Source organism: Diabrotica virgifera, chromosome 10 (assembly GCF_917563875.1).
Source record: "Diabrotica virgifera virgifera chromosome 10, PGI_DIABVI_V3a".
In the NCBI taxonomy this organism is placed as follows: Eukaryota; Metazoa; Arthropoda; class Insecta; order Coleoptera; family Chrysomelidae; genus Diabrotica; species Diabrotica virgifera.
Window position 1 is genome coordinate 111,170,901 of NC_065452.1, and position 13,883 is coordinate 111,184,783.

General features: G+C 31.0%; 2 protein-coding genes across 7 annotated transcripts in view; one reads left to right on the forward strand and one right to left on the reverse strand.

Annotated features, from left to right (window-relative positions):
• LOC126893324 (uncharacterized) overlaps nucleotides 1-10,441 on the reverse strand; it is a 35,013-nt gene extending 24,572 nt beyond the window's left edge. The window contains exon 1 of the mRNA XM_050663373.1: nucleotides 10,239-10,441. Coding sequence (XP_050519330.1) covers nucleotides 10,239-10,269 — 31 coding nt within the window. The 5' untranslated portion in view covers nucleotides 10,270-10,441. The remainder of the gene's footprint in view (nucleotides 1-10,238) is intronic.
• Nucleotides 10,442-10,507: 66 nt separating this feature from the next.
• Nucleotides 10,508-13,883, forward strand: part of LOC114341580 (protein unc-79 homolog) — a 435,831-nt gene continuing 432,455 nt past the window's right edge. For 5 of the 6 annotated variants that reach the window (XM_050663363.1, XM_050663367.1, XM_050663365.1 and 2 more), the window contains exon 1: nucleotides 10,509-11,410. In XM_050663363.1, coding sequence (XP_050519320.1) covers nucleotides 11,308-11,410 — 103 coding nt within the window. In that variant the 5' untranslated portion in view covers nucleotides 10,509-11,307. Of the gene's footprint in view, nucleotides 11,411-13,883 lie in introns of all 6 variants that reach the window. The other variant, XM_050663368.1, reaches the window with a different exon arrangement.

Genomic DNA, 13,883 nt, shown 5'->3' on the forward strand with positions numbered 1-13,883 from the left:
TTTTTTAATTTTTGGCGAGAAATTCGAATTTTTAGAACAATTTTAAACTTTTAAATAACTCTGAAAAAAAAACTAAGACACTCGTTTTTACGAAAATCAATTATAATGTGTATTTTTCCACAGTCTTTCACCCTGAATTTTTTCAGATTTTTAAAATTGGTGAAACGTACCTTTAAAAATAAAAAACCGCATTTTTTCGGTTTTTCTTTTTTCGTTTTTTGATACAATTGTATACATATGTTTCAAAAAAGGTAACACCGTCACTATAATAGGTAAAAAACTGAAAAATTATTGGGGTTTGCTTAATAAAAATTTTTTGTAACGCCATCCATTTTCAAGATACGTTGAAGAAAACAAAATTTTACACATTTTTTACGATTTTGCCGAAACTACTGGCAACATTGTAATAAAACTTGGCGGGTTTTAAGAGGTGGTTATTGTGCATGTTTTGACATACAATTAAGGATTTGATATTCATCATTGGCGCGCATAGAGGTAATGGTCTGAATTTTCAAAGAAAAAAAGATAGTACGCCCCTGACATATTTCAAATTAACAATCATTTTTGAATTCCTCGTTCAATTTGCAATAAAAAAACTATTATCTCATTTTTTCATACGACGCGCCGTTTTGCTGCAAAAAATAAAATATCTTAACGCTTCCAAAGTATTCGAATTAATTTTTATAATGGATGTATGAGTTTATGTAGATGTAGAAACTACTAGATGTTCGAATACTTTGTAAGGGTTAAGATCTTTTATTTTTTGAATAAAAATGGCTCGTCGTATGGAAAAATAAAAAGATAGATTTTTTGTCACAAATTGAACGAGGAATTCAAAAACGATTGTTAATTTTAAATATATGTCAGTGGCGTACTATCTTTATTCTTTAAAAAGTTCAGACCATTACCCTTATACGCGCCAATGACGAATATCAAATCCTTAATTGTATGTCAAAACATGCACAATAACTACCTCTTAAAACCCGTTTTATTACAATGTTGCCAGTAGTTTCGGCAAAATCGTAAATATGTGTAAAATTTTGTTTTCTTCAACGCCCTTGTATCTTGAAAATGGATGGCGTTACAAAAAAATTTTATTAGGCAAACCCCAATTATTTTTCAGTTTTTCACCTATTCTAGTGACGGTGTTACCTTTTTTAAAAAAACATGTATACGATTGTATCAAAAAACGAAAAAAAAAAACGAAAAAATGCGGTTTTCTATTTTTAAAGGTACGTTTCAGCAATTTTAAAAATCTGAAAAAATTCAGGGTGAAAGATTGTGCAAAAATACACATTATAATTGATTTTCGTAAAAACGAGTGTCTTAGTTTTTTTTCAGAGTTATTTAAAAGTTTAAAATTGTTCTAAAAAATCGAATTTTACGCCAAAAATTAAAAAAAAATTTTTATATAGATCTTTTAGAAACTTACAACTTTTTTAAATAAAGTTTTTGGCTAGCTCTTGATGAGTCTGAGGTAAAAAATAAAAATATAAAAAGCCTAATTAGACTCTAGGGGGTCACGTGACCACCTAGGGGGCTACAAACTTCAGAAAGTGAGTTCCTCTATATGATAAAATCCCTTATAACGGCATGTAATGGATCAAAATTATATAGTCTTTAGGTTTTAGAAATCAGTTTTTAATAATAATTTTTAAAAATTTTAAAATTAAACTTATTCAACAAATAGTCATAAACCGCATACATATATTTGCGCATGCATGCTTATGAGTATCTGTTTCTCATACGGGTGCATACGTATGTATCAGTCTGTTGTTCTGAAATGTCAACAGTTGCATACTTTTCAAAATTTTGGCTTTCTATTTGCATTTTGATACAACCAGACAATGTTCTAACTCTTGATTTTTTAATTGTATCATTTAACTACTTATAACGCCGACCTGATGATGATCTGAATAGTGTAGAGATCGAAACCGGTCGTCAAAGTATTATTAAATGATTGTGAGTAAGTCTGTGTTTCTTTACTTCATTTTTTATATTTTTTAACTTTTGAATCACAGCGGTTATAATAAAGTGAATCAAAATAAATATAGAAAAAAATTAGCGACACAGTAGCACGACTTCTAAAGAGTTAGAGTGAATTAAAAAGTATAAAATGACTAACCTGGATCAATCTGCTCAACTGTGGGCTCCATGAAGGATTTGTTATTTTGTTATGATGAGAATCAACAGAAACAAGCAGTAAAGATAATCACAAACTGTTCTATGGAGTTATAAAATCAATGAAAGAAGAAAAAATGCAAGACACAGGAAACATAAAGAATAAAACTGTGAAAATTCTCACAGAAAAAAAAAACGAAATAACGAACAGATGGACAGAATATTTCCAAGAGATGCTACAAACTCACTGCTATCACGAAGAAAACAAAATGTTGAACCAAAGAATAGAAGATGATAATTAAGATCATATATCTAATTATAAATGAACTGTAAGAAGCTATTGTAGAAATGAAAAACGGAAAAGCACCAGGTTATGACAGAGTAACAAGTGAAATGATCAAAAAAATGGGACAAAATGCAACAGAGTTATTACTAAAGATATTTAATGACATATGGAGAGAAGAACAAATACCGATGGGCTGGCAGGAGGCTCAGATAGTACCGATTTATAAAAAGGGCGATAGCACGGATTGCAACAACTACAGAGGAATAACAAACACTCTTAAGCACTGCCATGGCAATATACGAAAAAATACAACACAAAAGAATAACCAGAAAAAATGACTGCACACTCGATGAATCACAAAGCGGACTCAGAAAGACAGAAGCACCCGCCATGATCAAATAAGTATTTACCATCAAACAAAAATAATAGAAAAACAGCAACAGGAAAAAAAACGATTTATGTGGCGTACATATACCTTGAAAAAGATTTTGACACGGTGCCAATGCAAAAATTATGGGGAATATTAGAGATTACACTATTACACTAAAATCACAATAAAAATGCACTAGAAATAAACAAACCAAGACACATTGAATGTTACGAGGAGCACTACCGAATAATGATTTACAATGTATAAACTGTGTAAATCATGATTTGGGATTTAAAATGTATATAAATTGTAAAGCATGATGTGGGAGTGCTCCTTGTAACATTCAAAGTGTGTTGGTTTGTTTATTTCTAGTTCATCTTAATTGTGGTTTTACTATAGTGACAAAATGCTAAGAGTAATTAAGAACATATACAACAACAATATGAATTATGTCATGAGTCAAAAAAAAACATCAAAACCGTTTACTACAAACGAGGGTGTGAGACAAGGAGAAGGATTAAGTCTAACATTATTTATAATTTATATGGATAAGATAATAAAAAAATATAAAGTAAAAGTGAAAAAAATGCATGTGGGTTATAGATTATAGAAATTTAAGAAGAGTAGACATTTCAGAAGGAGTATTGGCTGACGATGTCGTCATATTATTAACCGAAAAGCACTACAAAGGATATAGAAATAGGGAATGACAATTAATAAAAATAAAACAAAAGTTATAGCCATGGGAGAAAATAAAAAAGAAGAAAAGATAAACATAAAAATAGAAGAAATAAATATAGAAGAAGCACGAATCTTCCAATACTTAGGAGTAGAACGACAAAAGAGTAAAATACAGTCAGTAGAAATTAAATACCTTAGACAAGTTCGATGAGTTACCAAAAGAGATATAAACTACGGATCACTCAAATAAGAGAAGCTTTTGAAATAGAGTCAACCTTAGAATTTATACAGGGTGTTTGGTAAAGAATGGGCCATAGCTCTTAACCTTAGATTTCTGAGGTTAAAATATGTAGATTTAAGCTAACTTACCTTAGTACAAAGTTGATAATAACCGAAATGTAAGGTGTCAAAGTTAAACTTTTATTTTATTTATTTTTGAATATTTCCTGACAGGCATTTGACAACAACACTAACTTTGATAAGTGGTGCTGGTACTGTATACCCTACTAAATTATGTTAAATAAACGTTTCTGGCTACTACCAGAGGCGTACGACGGGGGAACGTGAATGGTTAACCCTTCCCAAATTCTACGCCAGTGGCGAAATTTCTCCTTTAGTGCAATTTTTTGATTCTCCGATACTTTTTATGTAAATAACATACTCTTCATTCGTAACGATAAAGCCATTAGTTTTCGAGATATTTGAAGCTAAAAACGAAGGAGCATAATACATTAATCAAAATAAGTGTGCCTTTTCATTTTAACTTCAAATATCTCGAAAACTAATTACTTTATCGAATGAAGGATATATTATTTGCATAGAAAGTACTTTCTGCCAAGTATGGCATGGATATGTCAAATAATTTTAAAGGATTCTTTTTTTTAAATAATTTATTCTTTATTTAAAACTTCGTGTGCCCGGTACTATAAAACTATTTGACATATCTTTATGATACTTGGCAGAAAGTGTAGATACTGTACATCCTACTAAATTATGTTAAATAATCGTTTCTGGCTACTACCAGAGGCGTACGACACGGAAAAGTGGATGGTTGACCCTTCCCAAATTCTACACCACTGATCACAATGCTATTTTAGCATAATTTTTAGATTCTCCAATACTTTCTATGCAAATAATATACTCCTCATTCGTAACAATAAAGTCATTAGGTTTCGAGATATTTGAAGTTAAAAATAAAAAGGCACACTTATTTTGATTAATGTACTATGCTCCTTCGTTTTTAGCTTCAAATATCTCGAAAACTAATGGTTTAATCGTTACGAATGAAGAATTGAAGAATATATTATTTACATAGAATTTATTAGAGAATCAAAAAATTGCACTAAAAAAGCAATTCCGCCAGTGGCGTAGAACTTGGGAAGGGTCAACCATTCACGTTCCCCCATCGTACGCCTCTGGTAGTAGCCAGAAACGTTTGTTTAACATAATTTAGTAGGGTGGACAATACCAGCACCCCTTACCAAATTTCATGTTGTTGTCCCATGCCTGTCAGGAAATATTCCAAAATAAATAAAATACAAGTTTAACTTTGACACCCTGTATTTCGGTTATTATTATCAATTTTTGTACTAAGGTAAGTTAGCTTAAATCGACCTATTTTAACCTCAGGAATCTAAGGTTAAGCTATGGCCCATTCTTTACCAAACACCCTGTATAAAGAAGGCAAATCAGTTGGTGGGGTCATCTTCAAAGAATGGATTATACAAAATCTGTGAAAAAAATGTTGCAGGTAAAAACGCAAAGAAGAAAGTTGGTAGACCACAACAAACGTGATAGAACTCTAGGAAAAATATTCGAAAAAAGGGGAACAACATGGATAAAAGCAAGACGCTGGCCAGAAATAAGAAGGAATGGGTCAAATTTGTACGTAATGTAAATATACAGCAAAACATATACAACATACATTTAGTTAACTTTATTAAGATTAAGTTGGATATTAATATTAAGTTGTTTTTGTATTGTAATATAATGTATAGACGCCCTACAACATGGTTTTTGAAAATATATAGGTACTATAAAAGGTAACTAACAAAAAAATAACTTGTTTTATACCGAAAATACTTTCACTGGAAATATTTCAGATACATAACCTAGACAGAATCAGAAATCCAAAAATTACCAATTTTATACACACTGTATAAACTGTTACACATCCAAAATACGTAATATTACACTATATTACGCTAATAAAATATCCTGGCTCAATCTGCTCAACTGTGGGCTCCATGAAGGATTTGTTATTTTGTTATGTTGAGAATCAACAGAAACAAGCAGTAAAGAGAATCACAAACTGTTTTATGGGGTTATAAAATCAATAAAAGAAGAAAAAATTCAAGACACAGGAAACATAAAGAATAAAACTGGGAAAATTCTCACAGAAATAAAAACGAAATAACGAACAGATGGACAGAATATTTCCAAGAGATGCTACAAACTCACTGCTATCACGAAGAAAACAAAATGTTGAACCAAAGAATAGAAGATGATAATTAAGATCATATATCTAATTAAATTATAAATGAACTGTAAGAAGCTATTGTAGAAATGAAAAACGGAAAAGCACCAGGTTATAACAGAGTAACAAGTGAAATGATCAAAAAAATGGGACAAAATGCAACCGAGTTATTACTAAAGATATTTTAATGACATATGGAGAGAAGAACAAATACCGATGGGCTGGCAGGAGGCTCAGAGAGTACCGATTTATAAAAAGGGCGATAGCACGGATTGCAACAACTACAGAGGAATAACAGACATTCTTAAGCACTGCCATGGCAATATACGAAAAAATACAACACAAAAGAATAACCAGAAAAAATGACTGCACACTCGATGAATCCCAAAGCGGACTCAGAAAGGCAGAAGCACCCATGATCATATAAGTATTTACCATCAAACAAAAATAATAGAAAAACATTAGCAACAGGAAAAAAACGATTTATGTGGCGTACATATACCTTGAAAAAGATTTTGACACGGTGCCAAGGCAAAAATTATGGGGAATATTAGAGAAGAGGGGTATTACACTAAAATCACAATAAAAATGCACTAGAAATAAACAAACCAAGACACATTGAATGTTACGAGGAGCACTCCCGAATCATGATTTACAATGTATAAACTGTGTAAATCATGATTTGGGATTTAAAATGTATATAAATTGTAAATCATGGTGTGGGAGTGCTCATGTAACATTCAAAGTGTGTTGGTTTGTTTATTTCTAGTGCATCTTAATTGTGATTTTATTATAGTGACAAAATGCTAAGAGTAATTAAGAACATATACAACAACAATATGAATTATGTCATCAGTCAAAAAAGAACATCAAAACCGTTTACTACAAACGAGGGTGTGAGACAAGGAGAAGGATTAAGTCTAACATTATTTATAATTTACATGGATGAGATAATCAAAAAATATAAAGTAAAAGTAAAAAAAATGCATGTGGATTATAGATTATAGAAATTTAGGAAGAATAGACATTTCAGAAGGAGCATTGGTTGACGACGTCGTCATATTATTAACCGAAAATGAGAAGCACTACAAAGGGTATAGAAATAGGGAATGACAATTAATAAAAATAAAATAAAAGTTATAGCCATGGGAGAAAACAAAAAAGAAGAAAAGATAAACATAAAAATAGAAGAAATAAATATAGAAGAAGCACGAATCTTCCAAAACTTAGGAGTAGAACGACAAAAGAGTAAAATACAGTCAGTAGAAATTAAATACCTTAGACGAGTTCGATGAGTTACCAAGAGATATAAATTACGGAACACTCAAATAAGAGAAGCTTTTGAAATATAGTCAATCTTAGAATTTATACAGGGTGTTTGGTAAATAATGGGCCATAGCTCTTAACCTTAGATTCCTGAGGTTAAAATAGACAGATTTAAACTAACTTACCTTAGTACAAAAGTTGATAACCGAAATGTAGGGTGTCAAAGTTAAAATTTTATTTTATTTATTTTTGAATATTTCCTGACAGGCATTTGACAACACAAAATTTGGTAAGTGGTGCTGGTACTGTATACCCTACTAAATTATGTTAAGCAAACGTTTCTGGCTACTACCAGAGGCGCACGACGGGGGAACGTGAATGGTTAACCCTTCCCAAATTCTACGCCACTGGCGGAATTGCTATTTTAGTGCAATTTTTTAATTCTCCAATACTTTCTATGTAAATAACATACTCTTCATTCGTAACGATAAAGCCATTCGTTTTCGAGATATTTGAAGCTTAAAACGAAGGAGCATACATTAATCAAAATAAGTGTGTCTTTTCATTTTTAAATTCAAATATCTAGAAAACAAATGACTTTATTTGCATAGACTATGAAACTTCCAATGAAGACTATATTATTTGCATAGAAAGTACTTTCTGCCAAGTATGACATGGATATGTCAAATTATTTTAAAGGATTCTTTTTTTTTTATTAATTTATTCTTTATTTAAAACTTTGTGTGCCCGGTACTATAAAACTATTTGACATATCCTTATGATACTTGGCAGAAAGTGTAGATACTGTACATCCTACTAAATTATGTTAAATAATCGTTTCTGGCTACTACCAGAGGCGTACGACAGGGGAAAGTAAATGGTTGACCCTTCTTAAATTTTACACCACTGATGACAATGCTATTTTAGCATAATTTTTAGATTCTCCAATACTTTCTATGGAAATAATATACTCCTCATTCGTAACCATAAAGTCATTAGTTTTCGAGATATTTGAAGGTAAAAATGAAAACGCACACTTATTTTGATTAATGTATTATGCTCCTTTGTTTTTAGCTTCAAATATCTCGAAAACTAATGGCTTTATGTTACGAATGAAGAGTATATTATTTACATAGAATTTATTAGAGAATCAAAAAATTGCACTAAAAAGACAATTCCGCCAGTGGCGTAGAACTTGGGAAGGGTCAACCATTCACGTTCTCCCGTCGTACGCCTCTGGTAGTAGCCAGAAACGTTTGTTTAACATAATTTAGTAGGATGGACAATACCAGCACCACTTACCAAATTTCATGTTGTTGTCCCATGCCTGTCAGGAAATATTCCAAAATAAATAAAATACAAGTTTAACTTTGACACCCTGTATTTCGGTTATTATTATCAACTTTTGTACTAAGGTAAGTTAGCTTAAATCGACCTATTTTAACCTCAGGAATCTAAGGTTAAGCTATGGCCCATTCTTTACCAAACACCCTGTATAAAGAAGGCAAATCAGTTGGTGGGCTCATCTTCAAAGAATGGATTATACAAAATCTGTGAAAGAAATTTTGCAGGTAAAAACGCAAAGAAGAAAGAAGAAAGTTGGTAGACCACAACAAACATGTGATAGAACTCTAGGAAAAATATTCGAAAAAAGGGGAACAACATGGATAGAAGCAAGACGCTGGCCAGAAATAAGAAGGAATGGGTCAAATTTGTACGTAATGTAAATATACAGCAAAACATATACAACATACATTTAGTTAACTTTATTAAGATTAAGTTGGATATTAATATTAAGTTGTTTTTGTATTGTAATATAATGTATAGACGCCCTACAACAGGGTTTTTGAAAATATACAGTGCGTCCATAAAGTAACGCATAAATTAATTATTTCGTAAACCGGCGAATTTAAGGAAAAATCCCGAAACGGGTCGATTTTTATTTTTAAATTACGATTTTTTGGCATATATATCATACTAGTGACGTCATCCATCTGGGCGTGATGACATAATTGATGATTTTTTAAATGAGAATAGGGGTCATGTGATAGCTCATTTGAAAGGGTATTTAATTCTCTATTCAATAATATAAACACTAAAATAATTATTTATACAGGATGTCCAAAAAAAATTGTTTAAATTAAATTAATTGACAAAAAAATAAATGTACCTATGTAATTTGTTTGATTCTAAATACATGTTACTTCTCTCAGAAAACATAAAAGTGCTTAATTTGAAAAAATAAACATTGATTTTCGCTTAAACATAATGTTCAGATTTCCAAGAGGCAGGTGGGTGGCAGCTTTAACATTGAATTTAAGCGAAAAGCAATATTTATTTGTCAAATAAACATGTTTTTCCTGTTTTCTGACAACCGTAAAACGTATTCTGAATTAAATAAATTACATACATTCTTCTTTTTGTCTCAATTAATTTAATTAAAAAAGCATTGTTTGGACACTCTGTATAAATAATTATGTTAATGTTTATACTAGTGAATAGAGAATTGAATACCCTTTCAAATGAGCTATCACATGGCCCCTACTCTTATTTAAAAAATCATCGATTACGTCATCAAGTCCAGATGGATGACGTCACTAGTATAATATATATGCCAAAAAATTGTATTTTAAAAATAAAAATCGACCTGTTTCGAGATTTTTCCTTAAAGTCGCCGGCTTACGAAATAATGAATTTATGCGTTACTTTATGGACGCACTGTATAGGTACTATAAAAGGTAACTAACAAAAAAATAACTTGTTTTATACCGAAATACTTTCACTGGAAATATTTCAGACACATAACCTAGACATAATCAGAAATCCAAAAATTACCACTTTTATACACACTGTATAAACTGTTACACATCCAAAGTACGTAATATTACACTATATTACGCTAATAAAATATATTTTTTAACTTTTGAATCACAGCGGCTATAATAAAGTGAATCAAAATAAATATAGAAAAAAATTAGCGACACAGTAGCACGACTTCTATAGATTTAGAGTGAATTAAAAAGTATTAAATGACTAACCTGGCTCAATATGCTCAACTGAGGGCTCCATGAAGGATTTGTTATTTTGTTTGAGAATCCGGATGTTCGTTCGGCTGCAGTGGCGAGAAGCGTGAGTGTGAGATATCGTTATTGATCAGTAGGGGGACAATCCGAGAGCTGAACAAGTGGAAAACTAAAACTGGACCAACAAAGCGAGCAAAGGGAGTCGAAAAGTGGATCGAAAAGATGAAATCCCACCCAATGGAAAGGGAAAGCCTGCGCGCTTCTGCTTTTCTAATCATTCACTTGCCAATTTGGGTAAAAATCTATCAAATTCGCGTAATAGTTAGTGCTTTAACCGTTGTTACGAAAAACTGAACAAAATTATTAGTGAATTCATAACTAAATTTTGGTGTAAGTTGCAAATTGCAAACATCTATGTTTTCCTTTGATTTTGCACTAATCGTTGTCGTAACACCTTTCTCCTCGTTTTGAAATATCAAAACCTAAATGTTTCATTTGATTCAATACCATAATATTATATAAAATTTGTTTACATCTCGATGTTAATTTATTTTGGTGTTAATATAATTTGGTACAGAGGATGATTAGAGGTGTTTGGTAAATGTTCAGTAGTTTCTAAAAGTGTTAGATGTTATATTTGTTGCTGAATCAGCTGAATGTAGAATAATTTTTAAAAGTGGAAAACGTTGCTGAAGACAGCTACAAACAGCTACCGAGCCGAGCAAACGTAGTTTGAAGACTATCGATTAAGAGACTGTTCCGTATCGTGTTGTTGACTTGACTCCTATTCAATTGAGCGACATTTTAAAAACCAATGTATACCACAACCGCCAGTTTACTAAATATACGTTCTTTTCAAAATAGGCGATGTAAGTAAACATCTTTCTCAAGTAGGTAACGCTAAACAAAAAAATTCGCGCGCGAGTGTATATACCTATATATCTATAAAGATGTTATTGATCTTCTCCAGCAGGATGTTGGGGTCTAGCCACGTGTTTGTGTCCCTATGTTCTTGTAGAATCTTTCAGTTATATTTTACTTTCTACCACTATTGATCTGTAATGGAATAACGAAGCTGCCCCCAATGTTGAAGATTCCCGCACGTTTTAAACAATGTGACCTCAGTGTATCCCTTGCCTTTGATTATTGTGACTGCATTGTCAACATGGGTACAAGGGCTGCTGCATGTAAGAGACTTTTACCTTCTATGTTATCACATTTCTTGATTATTTTTTTTATATTTTTCCAATTTGTTTGTTTTTATCTATATATGTGTTGCTTTTAAATGTCGCCGACCAGAACCAAACTACTGCCTACCAAGTTTCTTTTTGCTAAGACACATACACTACAATTTTTTAGTGCTATAATAACAATTGTATAACATTTAAAGGGTATTCACCCATATATTTAGTGGCTTTAACCATCTATATCTTGTAGCAGCAACGAAAATGAAATTTTCATATCTAAAATGTTCTTTTATGTGGCCGAAAGGATTCTTTTTGATAAATACACTTGTTATAAAGGTTTTTTTGGGTAAAATAGTAACAATATTTATAACATTTAAAGGGTTTTAACCCATATATTTAGTGGTTTTAACCATCTATATCTTGTAGCAGCACTGAAGATGAGATTTTCATGTCTAAAACATTTTGTTATGTAGCCCGAAATGGTTCTTTTTAATAAATATACCTTTTATAAAAGATCTTTTAGTAATATAATAACAATTTTATAACATTTCATGGGTTTTCACCCATATATTTAGTGGCTTTAACCATCTGTATATTGTAGTAGCACTGAAGATGAGATTTTCATGTCTAAAACGTTGTGCTATACCGAAAGGGTTCTTTTTGATAAATATACCTTTAATAAAGGATTTTTAGTAATATTCTATAACATAATTCTATAACATAATTCTATAACAGATATCTATATCTTGTAGCAGCACTGAAGATGAGATTTTCATATCTAAAACGTTCTGTTATGTAGCCCGAAAAGGTTCCTTTTAATAAATATACCTTTTATTAAGGATTTTTTAATTAAAATTTTTGAAATTTTTTATACTAAACTTACGTGCATAGAAATCGGCTCACTTAAAAATTTGGTCATTTTTGATGTTTATTTCCTAAACCTGTTGGCCGATTTAAGTGATTTTCTAAACATGTTATAGCCTGATTCTTTATCAATACCACTGTAATAATATTGTTTCTAAACAGGTAAATTTTCATTGTATACCGGGTGTACCAATCAAACTGTGTTTTTTTCTCAAAGTTCGCATCACCCTGTGCAATATTCTAGCATTTATAAAATACTGAAATTAAAACTAAACTATAGCCTCAGGTTTTCTTAACATTTTGTTTTTCGATTTATTCGTTTATGTTGTATAATAAAAAAGTTAGGTACTTTAACAACTAGACATGTTCTTCATCAATACACGGTGTTTCTAAATAAGTACGACAAACTTTAAGGGGCAATTCTGCATGAAAAAATAATGATAGTTAGCTTTATAAACGTATGTCCGGAAATGTTTCGTTTCCGAGATACGGGATGTTGAAATTTTTCTTACAAACTGACGATTTATTTATTACTTTAAAAAAGGTTAAAATATGCGAATGAAATTTGGTGAGTTTTAAGAGATGGGTATTGCGGATTCTTTGACATAAAATTAAGAATTATATATTCACCATTAGCGTGCATACGGGTAATATGATCGGTCATATTACACGTATGCGCACTAATGGTGAATATTAAATTCTTAATTGTATGTCAAAAAATGTGTAATAACTACGTCTTAAAACCCACCAAAATTCATTTGCATATCTCAACTGGTTTTAAAGCAATAAATAAATCGTCAGTTTGTAAGAAAAAATTCAACATCCCTTATCTCGTAAACGAAACATTTGCGGACATACGTTTATGATGCAGTTATTATTTTTTCATGCAGAATTACCACTTAAAGTTTGTCGCACTTATTTAGAAACACCGTGTATTGATAAAGAACATGTCTAGTTGTTAAAGTAACTACCTAACTTTTTTATCATCCAACATAAACGAATGAATCAAAAAACATAATATTAAGAAAACCTGAGGCTATAGTTGGGTTTTAATTTCAGTATTTTATAAATGCTAGAATATTCCACAGGGTGATGCGAACTTTGAGTAAAAAACACAGTTTGATTGGTACACCCGGTATATAATCAAAATTTACCTCTTTAGCAACAATATTATTACAGTGGTATTGTTAAAGAATCAGGCTATAACATGTTTAAAAAATCACTTAAATCGGCCGACAGGTTTAGAAAATATTAGACATCAAAAATGACCAAATTTTTAAGTGGGCCGATTTCTATGCACGTAAGTTTATTACAAACCATTGAATTAGTAAAAATCAGCTGTTTTGTACCTATGAAATACAGTGTGTCCACGGATGGGGTGCCCGAGACGAAAAACTTTTTTATTTTTAATTTTAGCGAAAAATGTCATTCTTGATAAATAGTTTTGCTTGTTCCAAAACCCCATAAAATGAAATCAAATTCAAGTTTTTCAAAACGTGCTTAATTTTTTAGCCAATTTTATGTAAATCTCGATACTTTTTGCACTAAGTTCGAAATCGTAAAAATAATCTAGTGTTGTTAAACTACAATGTAGCCTAGTAAATAACTG